The sequence below is a fragment of the Ochotona princeps genome, chromosome 9, assembly GCF_030435755.1.
Source record: "Ochotona princeps isolate mOchPri1 chromosome 9, mOchPri1.hap1, whole genome shotgun sequence".
NCBI classification, from domain to species: domain Eukaryota; kingdom Metazoa; phylum Chordata; class Mammalia; order Lagomorpha; family Ochotonidae; genus Ochotona; species Ochotona princeps.
The window spans coordinates 1,702,434-1,723,665 of NC_080840.1; the positions used below are offsets into that span (position 1 = coordinate 1,702,434).

A 21,232-nucleotide genomic window follows, 5' to 3' on the forward strand; every position below is an offset into this window, starting at 1 on the left:
TGGACAGGGCAGGCAAGGCCTCCAGTGTTGGATCTGAACATGAATGCAGTGGCCTGTCCTTCCCTGTTCCTTTCAGTAACGCCATTTCCAGAGTTCTCAGGTGTGCCCTTTCTGGCCGAGCCCTCTGTCACCACAGTGCCTCTGTTGGCCTCTGCAAGGCTGCTTGAGACCATCTGCTGGGGGATAGAAGCCCACCCCAAGGGTGAGGAAGTGAGGGTCCGGGAACTACCTGCGGCTGTGTCTCTCCCACTGTGTCCTTGCTGAAGACTGCCTGTCGCCTCACTTCTCGCTGCTGACCACAAAGCTGGCACTGCTGCTGTGAGGAGAGGGAGGTGCAAGTCTCAGGTGCTTTCCCAGCTTCCCTCAGGCCACAGGTGGCACTAGTGGCACTGGACTTGCAGGCACAAGCGTGGGTGGCTCCAGGCCAGGCAGAGTTCATCCTTTGGGGCAGCTTGCTGCCCTGTCCAGGCTGGTGACCTTGTTGTCTGCCTGGCTCTGGTCCCATGGTGTGTCTGGGAGTGGCCCCTGGCCCTGCGGTCAGCCCTGGGGCAGTTGGGGGTGGGAGAGTCAGTTTCCTGCAGATGGAATGAAAGAGAACTGCTTAGTGTTTGAGAAGTGGTGGCTCAGGTAGGCGGATTATTAGATAAAAAAGATGTTCTCTGTAACCCAAACACCACTCAAATAGCAGCAGAAAGCTGGTCATCACCGAACCCTCAAAGCCACAAAGGACCTGGATTTTTCATTGTCTGTGCCAGTCATCATGGTGGCGATGGCGTGCCTCTTTGCATTGCTGCCGTCAGACACCGCACTGGGCTAAGGAAAGGGTGACAGCCCTCCTGGGCAGCCTGCTCTTCCTGTGCTGTGCCCACGGGCACTTGTCTGCCCCCTCGTCTGACAGGACTGCAAACCAGGGACTTGGCTGCCTTCACCTGAGGCTGTGACTGAACACAGGAGTGTTTGGTTGAATGAGCAAAAGCGCTGGTCTGCTCAGCCTGTTTTCACATTGTTTTGCTGAAGATTTATTCTGTCTATCTTGTATGAAAGGCAGAATTAGAGAGGTGGAGATAGACAGCTCGTCCATCTTGTGGTTCACTCCCCCAAATGACCACAGTAGCTGGAACTGGACCGGAGTGAAGTCAGGAGCCAGGAGCTTCCTCGGGGCCTCCCATGTGCACCCAGGGCCCCAGGTACTTGAGCCATCTTCTGCTGCTTCCTCAGGTGTTTAGTGGGGAGTGGGATCAGGTGTTTGGTGGGGAGTGGGATCGGAAGTGGAGCAGCCGGGACTGGAATTGGCATCTCGTGAGATGCCGGTGTTCCTTTTAAATTTGTTTCCAAGATGAATTCTGCTTGGTCTGAATTCTTGCCTACGTTTCTGTAATTAAGCTGGGGACCTCGGGACAGAATGCATGTACAGCTGGGCTGGCTGGGTCCATGGCCAGGGCTGACCCTCTGTAGAGGTCTCCTGTAGTGGTCTGGGGTGCCACATGCCGCAGGGGGCGCCTCGGGCTGCCCTGGGTCCGTGCTCCGAGTGCCGCATGTGCGTCTGGGCTTCTCTGCTCTTTGTCTGCAGAGCTCCAGCTGTGCTGGAAGAATTCTCCGTGTGCAGGGCTGGGCTGGGGGACTGCGGCATGCAGCATCTGGGAGTAGCATTTTCTAATTTGGATTGCTGTGAGACAACACACGGCAGGGGTTTTTTTTACTTTTCATTTGCAACAGGTTGTCTCCACCAAGCTGTCATCAGCTGCTACAGAGCCATAAATCAGTCACACCCTCAGGGCCAGACGAGTTTAATTTCTCATTGTTGCACTCTTGAGTCTTCGCCATCTCCCTCCTTCCTGGCACTGTGATACAGGCCTGATGTCCAGGTCGAAGTCCTGCGGGGGTGTGCCTGTGTTCCACGGCCTGCCTGTGCCCCGCTTGCCCAAGTGCAGCTTCGTAAGATGCACCATCTCAAGAGCCATTTCCAGACAGCAGGGCCCGGAGGCTCAGAGCCAGAGCTGTGTGTGACCCTGGGGCTTGGGCTTGTTGAATGTGTGTGCAAAGAGGAGATAAAATGCCAGACGTCAGACATTCCGGTCCTGTTTAAATGGCACCTGGCTGCACTGACTAAACCTTGCATCAGAGTCACCAGCCCTCCTGACCCTCAGTGTTCTCTGCTGTGAGAAGGGATGTTAATCCTGTCTTTGAGGACAGTCGCCATGACGGCAGGAACACAGCACCTGTCCCCTGGCACCTTTGGGGCCTTTTAACCTCTGCTTTAGAATAGGTGGGTCGGTTGAAGGGAGTGCCAGGCTTGTCTCCTGGCAGGCCTGTCCGGCAGTCGCTGTTTAAATGCAAAACAGAAGTTCATTTCCAAGGCTTTGATTAAGTCATTAACTCCCTTGTCGGCCGTGTATTCCTGAGACAGCCATCCATCCTCCTGCACTGTGGCGGGAGCCCTGTGCAGTGACACACTTCCTGCTGTGTTAACTGTGGGTGGACTGGGGCTCCAGGGCTCCTCCAAGAGCCGGACAGGGAGAGGGGGTCGATGCCATCTACAACAGTACAATACTCTACCGGCCTAAAACAGGTGTCATGTACACCTGTCCCATCTAAGAGCACCTGGAGGGTCCTGCACCGAGACATGGCAGCAATGCTTGTCCAGCACCCAGGACTGGCACACACCTCTCTAAGCTACCTGTGTGTAACTGAAATGGAGAGAAATGGCTGGAGCTGCATTGCCTCCAGGCCAGGAGCTGCCCACCACTCTGCCCATTGGCCTCCCTGGCTTGGTGCCAGGGCGTCAGCAGGAGCAGAATGACGAGGTCGTGAGCTGGGACGGTCATGAGGACAGGTCCTAGTGACACCCCTGACACCCGTGGCAAACCCTGCACGGGAGCCTGGGGCTCGTGGTGTCTGCTGGCTATGCACTTGCCCAGGAGGGGACTGCACTTTTGGTTCTTTTGTGCTGGGAAGGATGCCTGTCCCAGGTGCTGCTGCCTGGTGTCACCCTCTGTGTGTGTGCCATTGTCCATGGGCCCCCTCGCCGAGGTGGACACCTGGGTTCTCCTGTGTGCTCACAGCTGCCAGTTTGTGTACAAGTGTTTTCTCCAGGGAGCCGGATCACAGTGGCTTTGCAGGTACCCACGCCCACGTGTGCGTGACTGTTGTGGAGATTGCCAAGCCGTCATCTTCAGGGGCTGTCCCTGAGGCCCCAGTTCTGGGGAGTGCCTAGCCTTCGTGCTCAGGGGCTGTCCCTGAGGTCCCAGTTCTGGGGATTGCCTAGCCTTCGTGCTCAGGGGCTGTCCCTGAGGCCCCAGTTCTGGGGAGTGCCTAGCCTTCGTGCTCAGGGGCTGTCCCTGAGGTCCCAGTTCTGCCCTGTCACCACCTGGACTGGGTCGGGTCTGTCCATCCTGCTGAATGCTTCTGTTACGATTTTGAGATTTCTTATGCTCTTGATAACTGCTGACCCCTGTTTTTTTTTTTTTTTTAAAGATTGATTTTTATTAGGGAGTCAGAATTACAGAGAGAGAGGGAGACTGGTTCATTGCCCAGATGGCTGCAGTGGCCAGGGCTGGGCTAAGCTGCACCAAGAGCTTCTTCCAGGTCTCCCATATGGGTGCAGGGGCCCAGGCACCGGGGCCATCTTCCACAGCTTTCCCAGGCTTATCAGCAGGGAGCTGGATCAGAAGCAGAGCCGCTGGAACTTGAACCAGCACCCATAAGGGATGCCAGCATCACAGGCCAGTGCTTTCTGAGCTATGCCACAATCTCGGCTATGACCCTATGCACCGTCTGGCATATTCCTCGGCCTTCCCTGTGCCTCCTTTTGGGAAGCATCCGTGTAAATATCTTGCCTCCTTTTAAAGTAGGTTGATTTTTCTCCTGATTGCGTTTGTAATGTTCTCTGGATTGGGGCCTCTTGTCTGACCCCAGGCTGGCTGTAGCATGCTGTTCTGCCCGTCTCTTGGGGAGCCAGTCTCAGACCAGCTCTCCGAGTCTTGTCTGACCCTGGGCTGGCTGCAGCACCTGCTCTGCCTGTCCCTCGGGGGGCCAGTCTCAGACCAGCTCTCTGAGTCTTGTCTGACCCTGGGCTGGCTGCAGCACCTGCTCTGCCTGTCCCTCGGGGAGCCAGTCTCAGACCAGTTCTCTGAGTCTGTGCTGTGCTGGTCAGATTCTGTCCATGTGCATACTTGGGAAGTGGGTCTGAACTGTGTATGTACCCGCCAGTTTTCAGGGCCGCTGGCTCAGGTCTGACTCAGATCTGTGTGATGCATGCCTGGAATTGGTGGCTCAGCCCTGTGTGAATCCCCCAGCTTGCTGGAGGTTCAGCCCCTTCTCCTGGAGTCTCTTTGTCAGGCAGTGGGGGGTTCCTACAGGTGTGTGCGCTGCACTTGCTGGCCAGCTCTATTCCGAGTTCTTCCCTCTTGCAGGATAGCAGGCTCTCAGTTCCTGCCAGTGGAGCAGCCTTTCCTCCAGTACCTGGTGCATGGCAGCCAGCTTGCCAGGCACGGTGGTGAGGGGACCGCTACCCGGCTCTAGCCTCAGACATGAGACAAGACACAGGCAGTGCCCGTCTTTTCCTGTTTGCCTCAGCAGACAAGTAGCTGGGCGCCCTGGGGTGGAAGGTGGGCTGAGTCTCGTGACAGTGGGCCTGGCTTGCTGGGGATGGGAGAAGGGGCACAGACCCCAGGGATGGCAGAGGCAGGAGGTTGCAGGAGGCGTTGCTGAGGCCAGCTGAGCCCCAGCCTATGCTGTTCCCAAGTGTGTAGGAGCTGCTCTGGGGCCCAGAGGTCATCACAGTCTGAGACCCCATTGTCAAAGTGCTGGTTTGGGTCCTGGCTGCTCCAGTTTGTTATGGGGCTTCCTGCTGGTGCATGTGGTAGCTTAAGTGCTTGAGTCTGAGTCATCCACGTGGGAGACCAGATGGACTTCCTAGACTCCTAGCTTCAGCCTGGCCTACCGCTTGGTTGAAGGCATTTGGGGAGTAAAGCAACAGGCAGAAGACCTCTCCACCAGACCCCGTGCCCCGCTTCTTTTCTCTCTGTCAAATGGAATGAAAAGAAAGAAAATACTTTAGAAGGAAGAAAAGTGCCTAATGAGGAAGCTGGGAGCTGCCTGGCCCCTGGCATTTCATGGCTGTCCTGGCCAGGAGTGGCTGCAGGGAGCTACTGCAACATTAGATGCCTCCTGGGACAGCTTGTCTGATATGTCACTGAGGCTCTTGCAGGCACCTAGAGTAGAAGCCAGGGCCTTGCCCCGCGGAGAGCATCCGTGCTGGGCAGTCAGGGCCCAGGGGGTCCTTCGGGGTCCCCGTCCTTCACGTGCTCTGTTAGCACCAGACCCGCTTCATGCCCCAAAGCTGGACAGCAGGGCCCTGAGCTTGATGTCGCCCCCTGCTTGGACCCTGCGGCCATCTCCTCAGCTAGGAGGACTTAGCACTCCTGCCACCTCGAGGCCCCGGGACCCTGACCCTGTCTTAACAGGCACCTCTGTCTGCACCCCAGTGTCAGCCTGAGCCCGCGTTGCCACCCCAGCCACTTCACTGCTCCCAGTCATGCACCTGCGTCACCTCCCTCGTTGCCAGTTCTGTACCTCCTCGCCGGTCAGCCCACACAAGTCATTGTCTTGTCTGTTCTTGCCAACCCAGGAAGTCAGGTCCTCAGTTTCCTGCTCAGCAGAAGTGGGAACGTCGGTGTCTGCCACCCAGGGCAGCCCAGCCCAGTTCCTGCTCGCCTTTCAATCCTCACTGCTTCCTGGCTGTGTGCATGGAGTTTGGCTTTCTACAAATGTGCATGACAATTTTTTCAAATCTTCTACAGGAATGTTGTCACGTTATTGCAAACACACGTTCTCTAACTCCATTCTGAATTTGTACCAATGGTTGATGGTTCTGGAAAGTTATTGTATGAACAGGTGATAATTAACCTATTTCTTAAAGATTTATTTATTTATTTTATTGGAAAGTCAGATATACAGAGAGGAGGAGAGACAGAGAGGAAGATCTTCCATCCATTGATTCACTCCCCAAGTGGCTGCAATGGCTGGAGCTGACCAATCCAAAGCCAGGAGCCAGGAGCGTCTTCTGGGTCTCCCACATGGGTGCAGGGTCCCAAGGCTTTGGGCCATCCTTGACTGTTTTCCCAGGCCACAAGCAGAAAGCTGGATGGGAAGTGGGACTGCCAGGAAATACGAACCTGCACTCATATGGGAGGGATCCTGGCACATGCAAGGTGAGGACTTTAGATGCTAGGCTACTGTCCCGGGCTCAATTAACCTATTTCTCATGTCTAAATCCCTCAGGGCCTCTGTAACTTGGTATTTTTGGTTTCCAGTGGCTACTGTGGTTTGAATTTAGGCAGTGGCCCAGAGCGTTTGTGAAGAGAAGCAGCCAGACCAGGGTCTCTCACTTTGTGATAGAGTTTGAGATATGGTGGGAGGTTGAACTGTGGTAAATGACAGCAGAGGCCCAGCTGGAGCATTTCCGGTTAACACCGCACTCTCCATGACACTGCATGGCTTGCAGTTTAAGTTTATCTTCTCAATTTGGTGGAAGTCCTGGGCCATAGCCAACAGAGCCACAGCAGCTCCTGCTGGCCCTGCACTGGGCAGTGAGTGGCCTGTGCTGTTAGGAACCTTAGCTCACTGACCTGCTTCCTGCTGTGATGGCCCGTGGGGCTGGCCAGGGCTCGCCGACCTGCTGTCCACCACTGTCACCGCCCAGCAGCGACAGCACCTACGAGGCACACTCTGGAGGGTCTGGGAAAAGCCGGAACCGCCACCGGACCCCTCATTGCCAAAAGCAGCTGCGTTTATACCCTTCTCTCCGCTGCCTTCCCGTTGGTCTTTGCTTTTGAGACTGCTTCTCTAGCCCTCCGCTACTTTTCTTCCCATTCTCCTCGTCCTTTATTGCTTTTGTAACCCTCTCTGCCGCTTTGCCCTGTTCTTGTTCCCGTACTTTTTCTCCCCGTACGCCTTAGCTTTTCTACCCGAAGATCTTAGCTTTTCTACCCTCTCTGCTGCCCCGTTCTTCTCCCCGTCTTTCTCTTCCTCGCCCCCCTTGTAGATTTTACCGGCTGCTTTTATACCGCTCTCCACCAGTCACTTCTCCCCGTGGGTCCACTTGGCGCTACCTGATAGCAATGACATAATCACAGTGAGGGCATCAGCCTATCCCCTTGACTTCCTGTTTACCTGCTGGCGAGACCAACCCCACCTCCTGGCCCTGGGCCAGCCGCCATCTTGCCACGGCCTTTCCTATTCCTGGGAGTGGCTTCGGCACCCTGCTCCCCACACACCACGGTGGCCTGTTGGGCTGGCCAGGACTAGCTGACCTGCTGCCTGCCGTGGTGGCCTGTTGGGTTGGCCAGGGCTGGCCAGGGCTGTCTGACCTGCTGCCCGCCACGGTGGCCTGCTGGGCTGGCCAGGGCTGTCTGACCTGCTGCCCGCCATGGTGGCCTGATGGGCTGGCCAGGGCTGTCTGACCTGCTGCCCGCCACGGTGGCCTGTTGGGCTGGCCAGGACTGTCTGACCTTCTGCCCGCCACGGTGGCCTGTTGGGCTGGCCAGGGCTAGCTGACCTTCTGCCCGCCACGGTGGCCTGTTGGGCTGGCCAGGGCTGGCTGACCTGCTGCCTACCACCGTGGTGGCTTGTATTTGGGGGAGTGGTTATGCTTGCTCATTCCTCGCTCTCCACCTGTTGTGTGAGCAGTGCTCCTTGTATGGCCATGGCGGGCGCTGACCTGACCGTGGAGATACATTACACCTGCATCAGGGCTCAGCTGTGATCCCAAGGGAACCTCCAACAACCTGTGGTTAGGTTCCTGTGCCAGCTTTTCCTTGATGTCTGCCCCAGCAGGTGCCAGTGGTCCGTGTCAGAGCTGCCTCAGCCCTGTGGATGGTGTGGCCCTGGCTGTTCTCACCCAGGGTGCAGGGTGAAACTTTGAGGGAGCCAGGGGACAGGGCCCTACTTGTCTGGACTCTAGGACGTGACACCTTGTGCACATCTGGACAGCAGCCTGGAGGCGTGGGACTTTCCCAAAGGGGAAGCAAAGTCAGACTCAGTCAGAACTTAGTTTCCCAGACTGGTGAGGAGTCTCAGAGTACCATTTCCCCTCTAAGACTTCCTTACCTGTCAGTCATTATCTTTTTGTCATGTATATATCATCTTCTGTTATCTGTCATGTGTATGCATTAGCCTTTCACCTGGGTCTCACTCATAACTCGTTAACTTTTATCGTTAGATATCTGTCACCTACCATTGTCTGTCATCAGTCATCTGTTTATAACCTACCAGTCATCTGTCCATCTGCCCCTCACCCATCTGTCATCCATCTGTCTTTCATGGTCTTTCTAGTCAGGTGTACACACATTAATAGGAACACAGACAACCTCTATCTGCTGGTTCACTCCCCACATACAGGCAGCAGCCAAAACTGGTCTGGCCTGAAGCCAGGCTTTGGGGCCTCAACCCAGTCTTCTAAATGAGGCAAGGCCTTAAAAGCCAGAGCTGTCAGAACTACCTCTCAGAGATTGTGTTGGCCAGAAGCTGGCACTGGGACCAGGAACTGGGCATTGAAGCCAAGCACTGGGTTTGGGACACAGCTGCAGGCTGTGTGCTTGCCCCTGAGTATGCATCCAAAACTTGGTGCAAACATTCCAGAATACCCAAGGAGTCCCAGAAGGCCCTACACATGCTGTCCCAGGAGCAGCCAAGCTACAGAAGCAGTGTGGTTCCACACTCGCGGCCCCCTGCCCTCAGCTGGGTTAGGAGAGAGCTTTGGTGTGCAGTGATGGAGCGTGGTGTCAAGTGCAGGTACCCCCATGGACGGCAGGGCTGGTGGGCAGTTGTCACTGTAGGGCGGTGAGCAAGAAGACCGTGAGCTTTCTGGGACTGTGTGCCTCCTGGAGGATCTTCATTGCCAGTGGCCCCTCAGGTTTTGATCATGATGGCCACTCTCCTTAACAGCACAGATGTTTTAGGAACAGCTTTTCCTGCGTGTGCTGGCACTGTCCCTGCAGGGTTTGCTGGGCTGCTGTCATGCCCTTGTGTGGGTAGTGTGGGCCCAAACAGCCAGGGCCTCCCATGTATCTGCTGCCCTCACCTTCTCCTTTCTCTGGGCAGAGCTGACTCCTCTTAAGGTTTTGGAACTTACAATCCCATGTTGTTAACTGAAGCCGCCCTGCCGGGAGTGGAACCCCTCCTCCCCTCTAACTGCCACTGGGCTGGGGGCCGCTCTTCCCCTCCCCCTTCCCCTTCCCAGCCCTTGTCTCCCTCTGTACCTGCCGGGCGGGCTTGCTCTGACACCACCTGCCCGCCCCCCTGCCTGCTGGTACGCTCATGCCTTGCAGCCTAGCCCCTGGCTCATTGCCCTTCCAGGCGTGCCCACGTCTCCTTCCGTTTAAATCTGAAGAGTCCCGTGGCTGTGACCTGTGACGTGTGTCCTCGCCCAGCTGTCGGCTCGATTCTCTGCCTTGGCCGACAGGAGCGATGCAGGTGTGTCCTTCACAGGTGGATTTTGTTTCCTTTGGGGAAACGCATGCCGTGGGCTTGCTGGGTCACAAGGCAGTCCTATCCGCTAACTTCTGGAGCAATCCATGCTGTTTGCTGCTGTGGATGCTCCAGCTGGCTTCCATGTGTCCATACACTCACCAGCACAAGCCATTTCTGGTCTTTTTAATGAGAGCCAGTGCACATGGGGTGACAGAACAACCCACCGTGGTTGGGTGTGTGATGTCTGACAGCTGTACGAAGGTGGAATAAATCATACGGTGTATCCAGTGTCGCAGAGCCTGTGTGTGGGGGGGTGTCAGATGCAGCCCCTCCTGCTGCCCCCTGCTTCTGCGGGACCCGTGGCCCGTGGAGATGGGGAAACTGCTCCCTCCAGAGACCTGGGCAGTCGGACGGCAGGAGTCTGAGTCTCACTGGACTGTCTGTAGTTTTGACGGACGGGCAGCTGGAAGCAATGAATATAAGTGCTGTTCTCTGTGCTGGGGATAGAAAAGTCCTTCACAGTCCCCAACTCAGTTTGTCTACAGAAGTGCAAGGCCAAGAGGTTGTACTCTGGTGAGATAGGGAGGTGGTCCTGGGATAATGCATTGAGCCACCTGCTGGAACAGTGGCCTTCTCTGTCCGTTAGGAGCATAGATTCCAGTGCAGAGCAAATATATGTAAGTGTTATGTCAGCAGTGAAGAGCGTTTGAGGGCATACCGTGGAGGCTCCAAACACCAGCAGCATTCATTGCAATGCATCCCCTTAGCAGGTGCATGGACTCAGCACTGGGCTGTGACCACACAATATAGCTGGAACTCAGTTGCTGGCCTGGGGAGGGGTCAGCCCGGAGCCTGGGTAACACAGAAGCAGGCTGAGGTTCAGTAAGGCTAGGGAGACAGGGAGTCCAGGCCTTCCTTGGGAAGGTGTCTGTGTCTGGGTCTTTGAGGGTGAGCGGAGCCAGCCCTGTGTAGGCCAGGTCAGGCCACAGAGGGGCCGACAGGTCTGGGTGCACAGGACAAGTGGCACTCTCAGGAACACCCTGGTGGCTGTGCTGTACATGCATTGTTTGTACTCTGAGGAGCTCCACTGCCTGCTGTTCTGTGAGCTTCCTGAAACAGGCTCTGCAGGAGTACAAGGCGGTCTGCCGAGCATGTGGCCTCACTGCCCTTGCTCTCCTGTGGCACCGGCTGGGATAATGCGGAGGCCGGAGATGGAAGCTGTCCGCAGCCAGAGACCACTGATGGCGCCTGATGCCCACTCTGATCCCAGCCCCTGACTTCAGCCACACTGCCACGTGGGAGACACAGATGAGCAAGCCGAGACCCAGAACAGCCAGTTTGTGTCTGATAGAATCTAGGATGTAGTGCAGGCAGGATGCAGCTCAGGTGTGCGTCCCTTCCAGTTCCTCCTGCTTAGTGGTGCCCAGCAGGCAGAGAGCCTGCACTGACACTGCCCAGCCCGGACCCAAGCCCAAGCCTGACAGAACTGGCTGCATAGGCTGCACAGCGGCTTGTTAACAGGCCATGTCCCTGAGCTCTGGAGCTTCGGGCTGCACTCTGCACCTGCCTTCATCACCCACTGCAGACTCTGGGCTCCTGCAGGCTGGCAGAGAGACCCCTGCTGCCCCTGGCCATTCCTGCCACCTTGGACGAGCTCCTTAGTTTCCTGCAACTTTGCAGAGCATGCAACACCCCTCCCCTCTCCTTGCCTCCTGCGCTGGTGGAGAGGGTGACATGCGAGGAGGCCACTGTGTGCCACTGGGCAGACTCTGGTGGCAGGACCCCTGCATCTGGCACTGGTGTCATCTGGTGACGCTTTGATTGGGTCACACAGGGCACCGACTTCGAGAAAGAATGGGGAAGGACTTGTCTTCTTTTCTCACAGTTGATTGCTCCACGAGACTGTCGGCATGATTCAGATGTCAGGGTTGGCGCCACGTCCTTGTCTGCTCCGAGTCCTCTCCCGTTCAGGCTGCGTCTGTCACTCGGCATTGAACTTCATTATCAAGCAGCATAGGCCAATATCCTGCATAGGAATTCAGAATACAAGTCCCCTAACTCTCAATTACCTCCCAGTGGAAGTGGAGTTTAATTTTGTGTGCATAGTCCTTTTAAATCCTACTCCTTGATTCTGTTCTTAAATGTCATAATTATGACTTTCCTGGTGAGGTTATCAGCTGTTCAAAGCCTGAATCATACAAGATGGTATTTTAAAAACCGTCACATTTTTTTTGCTGAAAAAAAAAATCAGCACATTTTTTTTCAATAGTACCAACTCTTAACTATTGTTATTTCCCTTGGCCATAAAATTAAGCACAGAAATCGATGCTCCATATCAACGTGAAATGTACAGGACGTGCAGCACCAGGAGTCACAGGAGCCTGGGGTTAGCACTGGGTCTGATGTTGGCAGTAACCCACCCCCTGGCCTTTGGGCATTTTCGCACCTTGCCGGATCTTTGTTTTGGGAGCTTGGCTCTGCTGTGACACAGGTACGGCAGCTGCTGAGCTGGCTGCCATGATTAGCTTGTACACAGTTTTATGAAACAAGGTTCATCTGATGCAAACTTCTGAGTTTTGCATCCCCAGGGCTGTGGGACAACACAACTGCTCTGGGAAGAGCTGGTGTCATGGGCTGAACCACTTGGAAGAGCCAAACTGTGGTCCCAGCCAGCCTCGTCCTTTCGGGGTTTTTGCTGGGGCCATGTCAGGGTATTCACTGTGTTTCCCACCCCGTGCCCTCTTCATAGGGCGTCTGGCAAGCCCTCCTGCACCCTGCCCGTACACGAGAAGAGGGGAGGGCAGCTGGTGGACGTTATAAGAAGCTCCCAGTGTCTTGGGTCTGCTCCTTGCGATGGACGCTTGAGCACAATGCTGAGACGGTTGAGCTGCCCAGGGAGCCTTGATCGGGCACAGTTAGCATCAAGAGCTGTGGACAGGCTCACCCTAGATTGGTCCCCTTGATCTTGATAGAAGCCCCAACTTTATGGAGAACCAGAATGGACAGTGGAGAAACTGCTGAGATGACAGAGCATTCCAGGAGTGGTTTCTGTGATAGCAAAGGCCAGGAGCCACCACCCCTCCAAAGCCTTCCCGCAGGGCCAGCACCTCTGACAGCTGCCCTCAGAGGCAGCAGGTGGATATGCTGTCAGTCCTGCATATGCTGGCTCAGCCTTCTTCCAAAGACAGTGCTTTCTGGTGATTTTGCTGTTGCTGGCCAGAAGCATTGGCCCACATTGTAAATTGCTCATTGGCACTCTCTAATGGGGGTTGAACATGTTAGCCCATTGTGTGTGTGTGTGTTAAAAAAAGATTTGTTATCTGAAAAGCAGAGTTTCAGAGAAAGATGAAAAGATGGAGAGGGAGAAGGAGAGAAGAAAATTTTCTGTGTGCTGGTTCACTCTCCAGATGGTCACAATGGCCACAGCTAGGCCCATGCTGAACTGAGGGGACCACACCTCATCCAGGTCTCCCACATGGGTGCAGATGCCCAAGCACTTGGACCATCCTGCCCTGCTTTCCCAGGAGCATTAACAGTGAGCTGGATCCATAGTGAGGCAGCTAGAACCCTAGTCAATACCCTGGTGGGATGCTGGCACTGCGGATGATGTCTAAACACGTTGTGCCAAAGAGTCTATAAAAAAAGAGGCCTCATCTGCATCTGGCGCTTAACTCAACATGTGAGGGGCTGGGTACACAGGGGCCACATTGCCAGGCAGGGGCTTCTCGTAGCGGCCGCAGCACACAGGCGGGGAGGACCTTGGCTTTCATTTCTTCTCGGAGCTTGATGGCTTCGTCACTGGGAGAACTTGTTGCTGGTTGAAAAGTAGTCCACCAGTCCTCAAGTGTGCTGATTCTGAAGCCAGGGCTGGAGGTGGTAGTTCCTATTGCTGGCACTGACCGAGAACCCTATGATCCCTTCATCCATACCTGCAGGTGTAGGCGGTGCAGCCCCACGGGGATGTCTGTGTCTGTGTGCTGTACACATGTGCACTGTGGTCAACACGCTTGCATATCATGGCTTATTTTGTGAACAAATAGGAGAAAGACTGGGGTTTGATTGTTTACGTTAGCATAGCAGATTCTGGGTGCTTGTGTTTTCACACCTTGATCTTCTGACATTTCACAATGTGCTGCTGACTTTAGTCGTTGAGGTAAAAAAAGAAAGTTAAGGTAGTTAAGGCAAAGTGCCCACCTGTGTGCTCCCTAAAATGTGTCTGACCCTTGGGTGGCCCCAGCAACTGCTAGACTCAGGACTGCGTGGCTCTGGGACTTCCCCAAGCTGCTGTGGCTCTCCGGGCCTCCTCTTTGGGCGCAGTCTGGGATTCATAACCCACCCCGCTCAGCAATGTCCCTGGTCTCCTGTTTGTCAGAGGACATGGCTGTGAGGCCACTGCGATGCAGCCTTGCTCAGAGTCCCTGGATGGCTGTCACCATGCTGCAAGGCACCTCCTTGTGTCCCTGCACGGAGGTCCTCATGTCCGCCTGTGTCCTCTCTTGGGGGGAGTTGGGACCCAGGGATGCTAACATGATGGTGCGCCGCCCCTTCCTGTCTGTCTTTGTCCATCCACATGTCCAGTGCCTGCTGTATGCCTGATTCTGTGCCAAGAGGTCATGTTTCAAACATTGGTAGGACACACCCCCCTACTTACATGAGTGCTGTTATCTGGAATGGGCAGAGGCTACAGAAAGTTCCAGGAACATGCAGCAGATGGAGGGCATCCCTTCCTGTGGGCCAGTTCCTGTGCTGGAACCCAGGCCACAACCAGATGCTGACACAGGTGCCAGGCAGCGCTGGACAGTGAAGAAGAAGAGGTACAGTGATTTGCAGCCATTCATGTGCTCATCTGCCCACATGTAGAGTCACTGCTGTGTGCCGGGCAGCATTCTGGGTCTAAGAAACATGACCAGGAAGGTCTCTGCCCTGGGCCACCAAGAGGCAGCTTGTTGAGCAGCAAGTTGAGAGCTGCATGTCCAGGTCAGAGTGATCACTCTGCCAGAAACTCATGGAATGCCGCAGGCAAGAACAAGCGGAGGGTGTGGGACAGCGCCCCGGGGGTGGTGCCAGCCACAGGTAGCTGTGACTCCAAGGCTGCGGTGGGGAGAGCTGAATGCCTTAGAAGGCCAGGGGGTGCTGAACAGGCGCCGAGGTGAGGTGACATGGGCAGGGAGTGGGGCAGAGACATCAGCGGCTCAAGGGGTATCCAAAGTGCAAGAGCTGATGGGAAAGCAGTGGGCATGGAGGGAGCCAGCTTTGTCTGCCTAACTGAAAGAGAGTGTGCACAGGGAGGACAGGGTGGGAGGATCAGAGAGAGGATGGGGTCCTTTCCTCTGGTCTTTGGGGGTCCCTGGTTAGGTAGATCCCAGTGTCCCTGTGATGGCCCACAAAGGATTCCAGGATGTGGCCTAGCCCACTCGGTCCTGTCTGCTGCGTTCTTCCCGGGCAGCACAGATCCTGGCCTAGCCCGCATGTAGCTGCTGTGGCTCCAGTCCCAAGCGGTGCGCTGAGCCAGCTGCAAAGTCAGGACCGCCCCAGGAGCCTGTGCCCTCAACCTCCTACCGTGAGCCTGTTGCAGACCGCAGAGATGACCCACAAGGCCGCCTCTGGCTGGCATGTCAGCCCCGGAAGCTGCGCTTCTCACACGTTCTCACCCGAGTGTTTTCTCTCCTTCCACAGAATGGCTATCCAAGTGGAAAAGTTCAGCTTCGAGAGCGTCCCCGAGTCCCCTGGCGAGAAGGGGCAGTTTGCAAACCCCAAGCAGCTGGCGGAGGAGCGGCAGGAAGCCCAGGGCCTGGAGATCAGCAGCAAGCTGGACATTCGCTGGGCGATCATATCCTTCCATGCATCGGGGAGGCTGGCTGCAGGGGAGGGCCGGCTGCGGGTTTGGCTTTGAGACTTTAGCTCTGGAGAAGCAGAAGTGGCATGATAAGGAGATGGGGGCCATGGGCTTGGTCTGTGCTAAGCTTTTGACCACTTTGATGACCCCGCTTGATGACGTATCAGTTCCGGGGGCAGGGAAAGGTCGTCTCCCAGCTGAAGTTGACCTGCCTATGATCCCAAGTTTCTCTCGCTGTCGACAGGTCCCAATGGCCCGGCTGCCCATGCTAGCCCGGGCGCCATAGCACCTGACATCTGAGAGCACTGAGATGCTTCTGGGAAATGGAAATGGGATTGGATGACTTAGTGAGGCGTGGAGGTGCCGATTGATTTGGGTGCAAAGAATCTTTTGTTTGTTTTTGTACTGCATGCTCATGACAGGAGCCTCAGAAAATGCATGGAAAATGCACAGCCTGGGCAGAGCCTGCTTCGCACCAGAACACTCCACTCCCATACGCTGCAGACGTTCTGTCACTTCGTGCTCTTGGGGGGGCTGGGGGGCCTGGGGGGTCTGGGGAGGCCTGGGGAGGCAGGCTGTCAGCATGGTTCCCGGTGGGCAGTCTGCGGGAGGCTGTTGCAGGCAGTGTGCAGTTCCATGGCACAGCCTCAGGAGGGGCCATTGGGTGGCTTCCAGAGTGGCACTGAGACAGGAGTGTCCATCTGCTGCCCTTGTAACTCCTTGCACTCTGAAAATGTGGACTGGGCACATGTGCACAGGTTCCAGAACCCAAGAAAGGGCATTCGTCTACACCCAAGTGAATCGGTGATTAAAGGCAGGAAGTTTTTCCACCCAGACCTCCGAGAGAGAGTTTGGCATGCTTGGCATGGATGGGCATGACCTACGGGGGCATCGCAGAAACAGGAGAGGTGGGCATTGTGGGTCATTACCAGCCATTGTCACCACAGGGCTCAGAGCCTACCCTAGTTCTTGGTGATCAGCTAAATAAAAGCAAAGGAGACTGCACGTCCAAAATGAGCCCCGTCCCTGGGGCTAGACATACCACGGCCATGCCATGGTCACAAACTCATTTAGTTCTCCCATGTTTCTCAAAGAGGGCAATGACATTGCATGGAGGGAACTAAATCTGAGCCAGGGAAGCTGGGTGAGCCACCACCATGTGTGCAATGGGGAGGGGCAGGTGGTGCCAACCACTCAGGTCTTGGTGGGCAGGTTTTGGGGAGGACCCTGGGTGCTGGCCCCCAGGTCTTAAGGGAGAGGCTGGCCTTTTTGCTCGGAGGATGTTGGAAAGGCTCTTGAGCTCCTGCCAGGAGATACCTCCCTGCCACGTCCCTCCACTGAGATGGCCCATGGGTGGTGTCCTTGCTTGGGGTTGCAGGGCTGTCAGAACATACAGGGGAGTGAGGCAGGCCCCCATGGGTACGATGCAGCCTCAGCCCACAGCACCCAGTGCATCCACATGCTTGGGTGCCCAGTAGGAGCCTCATCAGTGTCTCCAGGCTGCATGGAGGATGGGGCTCTTTCCCCCTCCCCCAGCGTGTGTGCTCCAGTAGCCTCCAACCAACATCACAGCCACCACATCCTGGGCATGCATTGGGCTTCAGCTCACCCCGTCTCACGCTTTAACACAGGAGTTAGCCTGTCCTCCTGTGATTGTTCTCAAGTCAAGCACAACAGAGCTGCCACTTTGAGCCGACTCCAGCCCTCAACCCTTACTGTGTGCGTCTGTTGCCTTCTAATGGGATCCCAGAACCCTTGTTTTTGTTTGTTCTTTTGTATTACATGGCTCCTTTAAGAAACTGGAAGCCTCGTCTTGTGCACTGATGATGCAGCAGGGGCTAGATGAGCACCCACTGTGGGCGCAGCACACCTGCCGCCACAGACCAGCTTCCGGGAGAGCTTGTCCCAGATGAGGCCTTAGCAGAAGAGAAGTGACCCTTCTCCCTGTCTCATCTTGGGGTGATGTGGAATGTGGGATGAGCCACAGTAAACTTGATCTCAAGCAGGTGGCAAGAGCGTTGATTGAATTGGTTAGTGGTTTCATTATGCATTTTCATGTTGTTTGTGTGTGTGCTTTTGTAGGTTTGGGTTTGAAAAAAATTTGTTTTTTTGATGATGTTTACATATTTGATGAGGGTGGGAAGGGTCAAAGACTAAGGGAAAGTTGGTGAGGATGTTGTTTCCAGGTTTTCTTTTCTTCTTCCTGTATCTAGGGGGAAGGGGGAGGTAAGGGGAGAAGCTGCAGCCAGCCTCCGAGCTGCCTCACTGATGCCATCTCCAATGTGGAGTGTGCTCTGAGGGTTCCGCCCAGGTGGCTTCCAGAGTTCGGAGATGCTGTCGCTCTCGCCCTTCTCTCTGTAACATAAAATCATAATAAAGGATGCCTGCAGAGCTGTGGGTCTCGCCACTCCGAGGCTGAGGAGAGCCTCCCAGTGTCTGCTGGCTGACACAGTCCACCTTAGAGTCTCCCTTCGCCGACACATTTGCTGTCAATGCTTGGCTGGGGTAGTTGCCCAGTTTGTTGTGCCCTCCATCTTCTGCTGTGGCACCAGATGTCCTCTGCAGGCCCCAATGGGCTGCCATGTCCGCCGTGTACATCTGGGCATGCTGTCCACTGCTCCATCTAAGTCACTGAGGAGGCCCAGCTCTGACACATGCATTCCACAGTCAGTCCACAGATCCTGCGATTCTCTCCAGCAGTTCAGTTGAGGGGATCCTCAAAGAAACCTTACCTGAGGTGATCCAGATCTGACTCCTGTGTGTGCTTGTCAATACAGGGTCCAGCATAGTCCCTCACCCACATCAGCCTCTGCACACACTGGTAGTTGCAATTGCTATGTCAATTCTGTATCCAGCCTCATCTGTTACATAAGCCTATGAATACTGAGGCCCAGCCCAACCCTTCCCACCATACACTCGGTCCTCATTTACACCAGCAGCAACTGCAGCCTAGTTGGAGCAACCCACAATAATCCCTACCAGGCCTGCTCCTAGCTCTGGTTCCTCTGCTTGCCAGTGTGTGCGTCAGAGTGATCCAGTCTGTCCCATGTCTCATTTAGCTCTCATACTCATCAGTGGCATTGAAGCTTAGCACAACCCAACCAAACCCACTATCCAACCCACACTCATGCCAGCACATGCCGTTGCCCACCTAGCCAGGCCTTCCCCCAGCCCTGGTTCTCATGCTCACCTCATCAGAGAGGTGCTCAGTTTCCCTACTGCGTCCACTCCCTGTTCCAGATGTTGCACTTTCCAGATGGTTCTGCATTTTAGCTTGACAGGGCTTGCCTTGATCCTAGCACTTGCCAGCTGAAGCTGCAACAAAACCCAACCAGCCTGCCCTTACCCTGGCTGATGCATGCACCAGTGGATACAGTCAGTTAGCCTAGCCTGACTCTTCCCCCAACCCAGCTCACATGCAGGTCAATGGTGTTGTAGCCCTGCCCAGCCTGGTGGTACAGTTCTCATGCTAACCAGTAGAAACAGTGGCCCTGTAGGAGAGCTCCCTGCAGTCCCCCTGCTTGGCTTGCTGCCCCCTCTGCCCTCAGGTTTCACATGTGCTGGTGGTTGATTATGGCCCAGTCTGGCATGGCCTACCTCAGCTTGGCATTTGCTGGCATGTGTTGTAGCCTGGTCTGGCCCGGTCTGCCCCCAGTTCTAACTCATGGTGGCAGGTGCTGCAGTCTTGCCCAGGCCAGCTAGTCCCCAGTTCTGGTCTTAATGTGAATTGGCTGGTGTTGTGGCCTGACCTGGCCTGTCCTACACCATGTCCTGGTTCTTGAATCTGCCAGTGGGTATTATGAACCGATCCTGCCTGGCCTGCCCCCAGTTCTTACTATTTGGTGCTATGGCATAGCCATACATGGCCCATGGCCAGACACCGCTCTCACATGATTCACAGGGTGCCAAGACCTGACCCAGGTTGTGCTTTATCCACCCTGGCTCTCTTGAGCACCATGGATGCTGGAGTCTAGCCCAGGCCAGCTCACCCCAGACCCAGCCCACACTCATGCTGAGGGACTTTGCAGTTATGTCCAGCCCAGACTATCACCCGCATTCCAGCTCTCACACTCACCAGTGGGAACCACAGCCCAGCTGGGGCATCCCGTCAGATTCCCAATTAGACCTATCTCCAGCCACAGATCTTGCACATGCCAGTGGTTGCTCTTACCCAGCCTGGCATAGCCCATCCCTTATCTTGGCCTTCACCATTGGGTGCAACAGCCTTGCCTGTGCCATCTCCCAGACCCTGCGAGCCCCCACCCTCAGCCTCACCCCCCACAAGCCTGCCACTGCAAAGCACAAAAGCACCTGTTGTTTTAGACTTTCTCCGAAGTCCAGCCCAAGCTGACCTCCCAGCACAGTTTTGCAAATTGCTCCTAGTTGCCCATTAACATGTGCTCAGACTCAGATTCACACAAGTGGAGGTGCATCTGTCCACTCCGCACTTGCATGGCCCCTGAGGTTGGTGAACTTCCTAGAGGGTCTGTGGCTTTCTGGCATGGAGCCTGCATGCATCCTCACCCAAGAGAGGGAGTAGCAGAAGTGGAGATGTAACTGGGAGCTTGAGTGAGGAACATGCTGGTAAGGCTGGGCAGTATGGCCAACACCTCTCACTACCTAGAAAGCAGCAGGTGTGCAAGGCCCTTCATGTGCTGGCAATGGCATTAGAGGGCATGACAGAGCCCACGGGGGCCCTCTGTGCCGTGATGAGAAGCTGAGCCTTCTTCCTCAGGGCTGTGGGGACACTCTGTAAGGGAAGTATAGACGGACGTGGCCGACTTGAGGGTCTGGCAAGCCATCCAGGCCTCATGTGACCAGGAGAACTGAGTGACCAGAGTGGTGGCCAAAGGAGCTGTGCTGTGAGCAGTCCCAGGCCAAGGAGCAGGAGGGATTAAGCTAGGGCAGCGATGAGGGGAAGAAGCAAGGTGAGTATCCCTGGCCTCAGTTCAGTGTAATGGACACCTGCCCCAGTATCTGCAGAATTCAGTCCCTTCTTCCTTTCCCTTGGTAAAGAAAGAGTTAAACTCAGTGGCCTCCTCATTACTGCCACACTTCTGCTCCAGGAACCCGCTCACCTTTGCTGTCCACTCCCTGCCCTTCTCCTTTGAGCTGTACCCCTGTACCATGGAAGAGGCTGCAGATTTGTGCCTGGAGCCTGAGGCCCCTGACCTTCAAGACACTCAGGATTGCATGATGACACTAAGGGTTGCATCCCTAGGAGCAGGGATATTGCACCTCAGACCTCTGGCTGTGACTCTGGCTCTGCCCGAGAGAGGCCATGAGGCCTATATCCTTGGGGCATGTAGGAGACAGGGTGGCCTTGTGTGAAGGGACCTGCCCAAGACTGGCAGCCACTTGAAGAGGGGCCTGGGTTAGGCATGACCTCTGCCATGGCCTTCCTGCCTGTGTTCCATCATCTGTCCTGGCCAGTGAGGATTCCTGTCTCACCACTGCCAAGGGGCAGAGCTTGTCACCCTGCTGGGGGTGTCATTCCCTCTCTGAATCCACTGTCGCTGGAGCCGTCTGTCTGTTTCTGCTTGTGTCTTAGTTCTGTCCCCGAATCAAAGTTTCTGCAAAGGATGCCTCATCCTCCCGCATTGATGAGGCTGTTCCTCCTACTCTGCCCATTCCTCATGGCTAAAACAAAGCTGGTCATTTGGAAAGGGCATCTTTTGGCCAGTGGGCTCTGTCTGGATGAGTGTGGCCTCGTTGGAGATGTCTGTGCCTGGCCAGGCAGCGTCTGGCCTCTGGGAGCCAGGCTCGGCTGATTTACGCCACCGCCTCTGCTTTTCTGTTAAAACCCTTCAGTTTCAGCTCTCTCTTTTTAACCTTCCTCTTCCCCTCCAGCCACCAATACTGGATCATTTGTACAGAACTTGGAAGATCTTAATATAGCCAACTCTCTGTGTGCTAGCTCTGAGC

The 21,232-nt window shown here is 55.4% G+C and overlaps 1 protein-coding gene across 2 annotated transcripts in view; it reads left to right on the forward strand.

Annotated features, from left to right (window-relative positions):
* TRAPPC9 (trafficking protein particle complex subunit 9) overlaps positions 1-21,232 on the forward strand; it is a 358,840-nt gene that overhangs the window by 272,041 nt on the left and 65,567 nt on the right. For both annotated transcript variants that reach the window (XM_058668446.1, XM_058668447.1), the window contains one exon: positions 15,148-15,300. In XM_058668446.1, the coding sequence (XP_058524429.1) occupies positions 15,148-15,300 (153 nt within the window). The remainder of the gene's footprint in view (positions 1-15,147; positions 15,301-21,232) is intronic.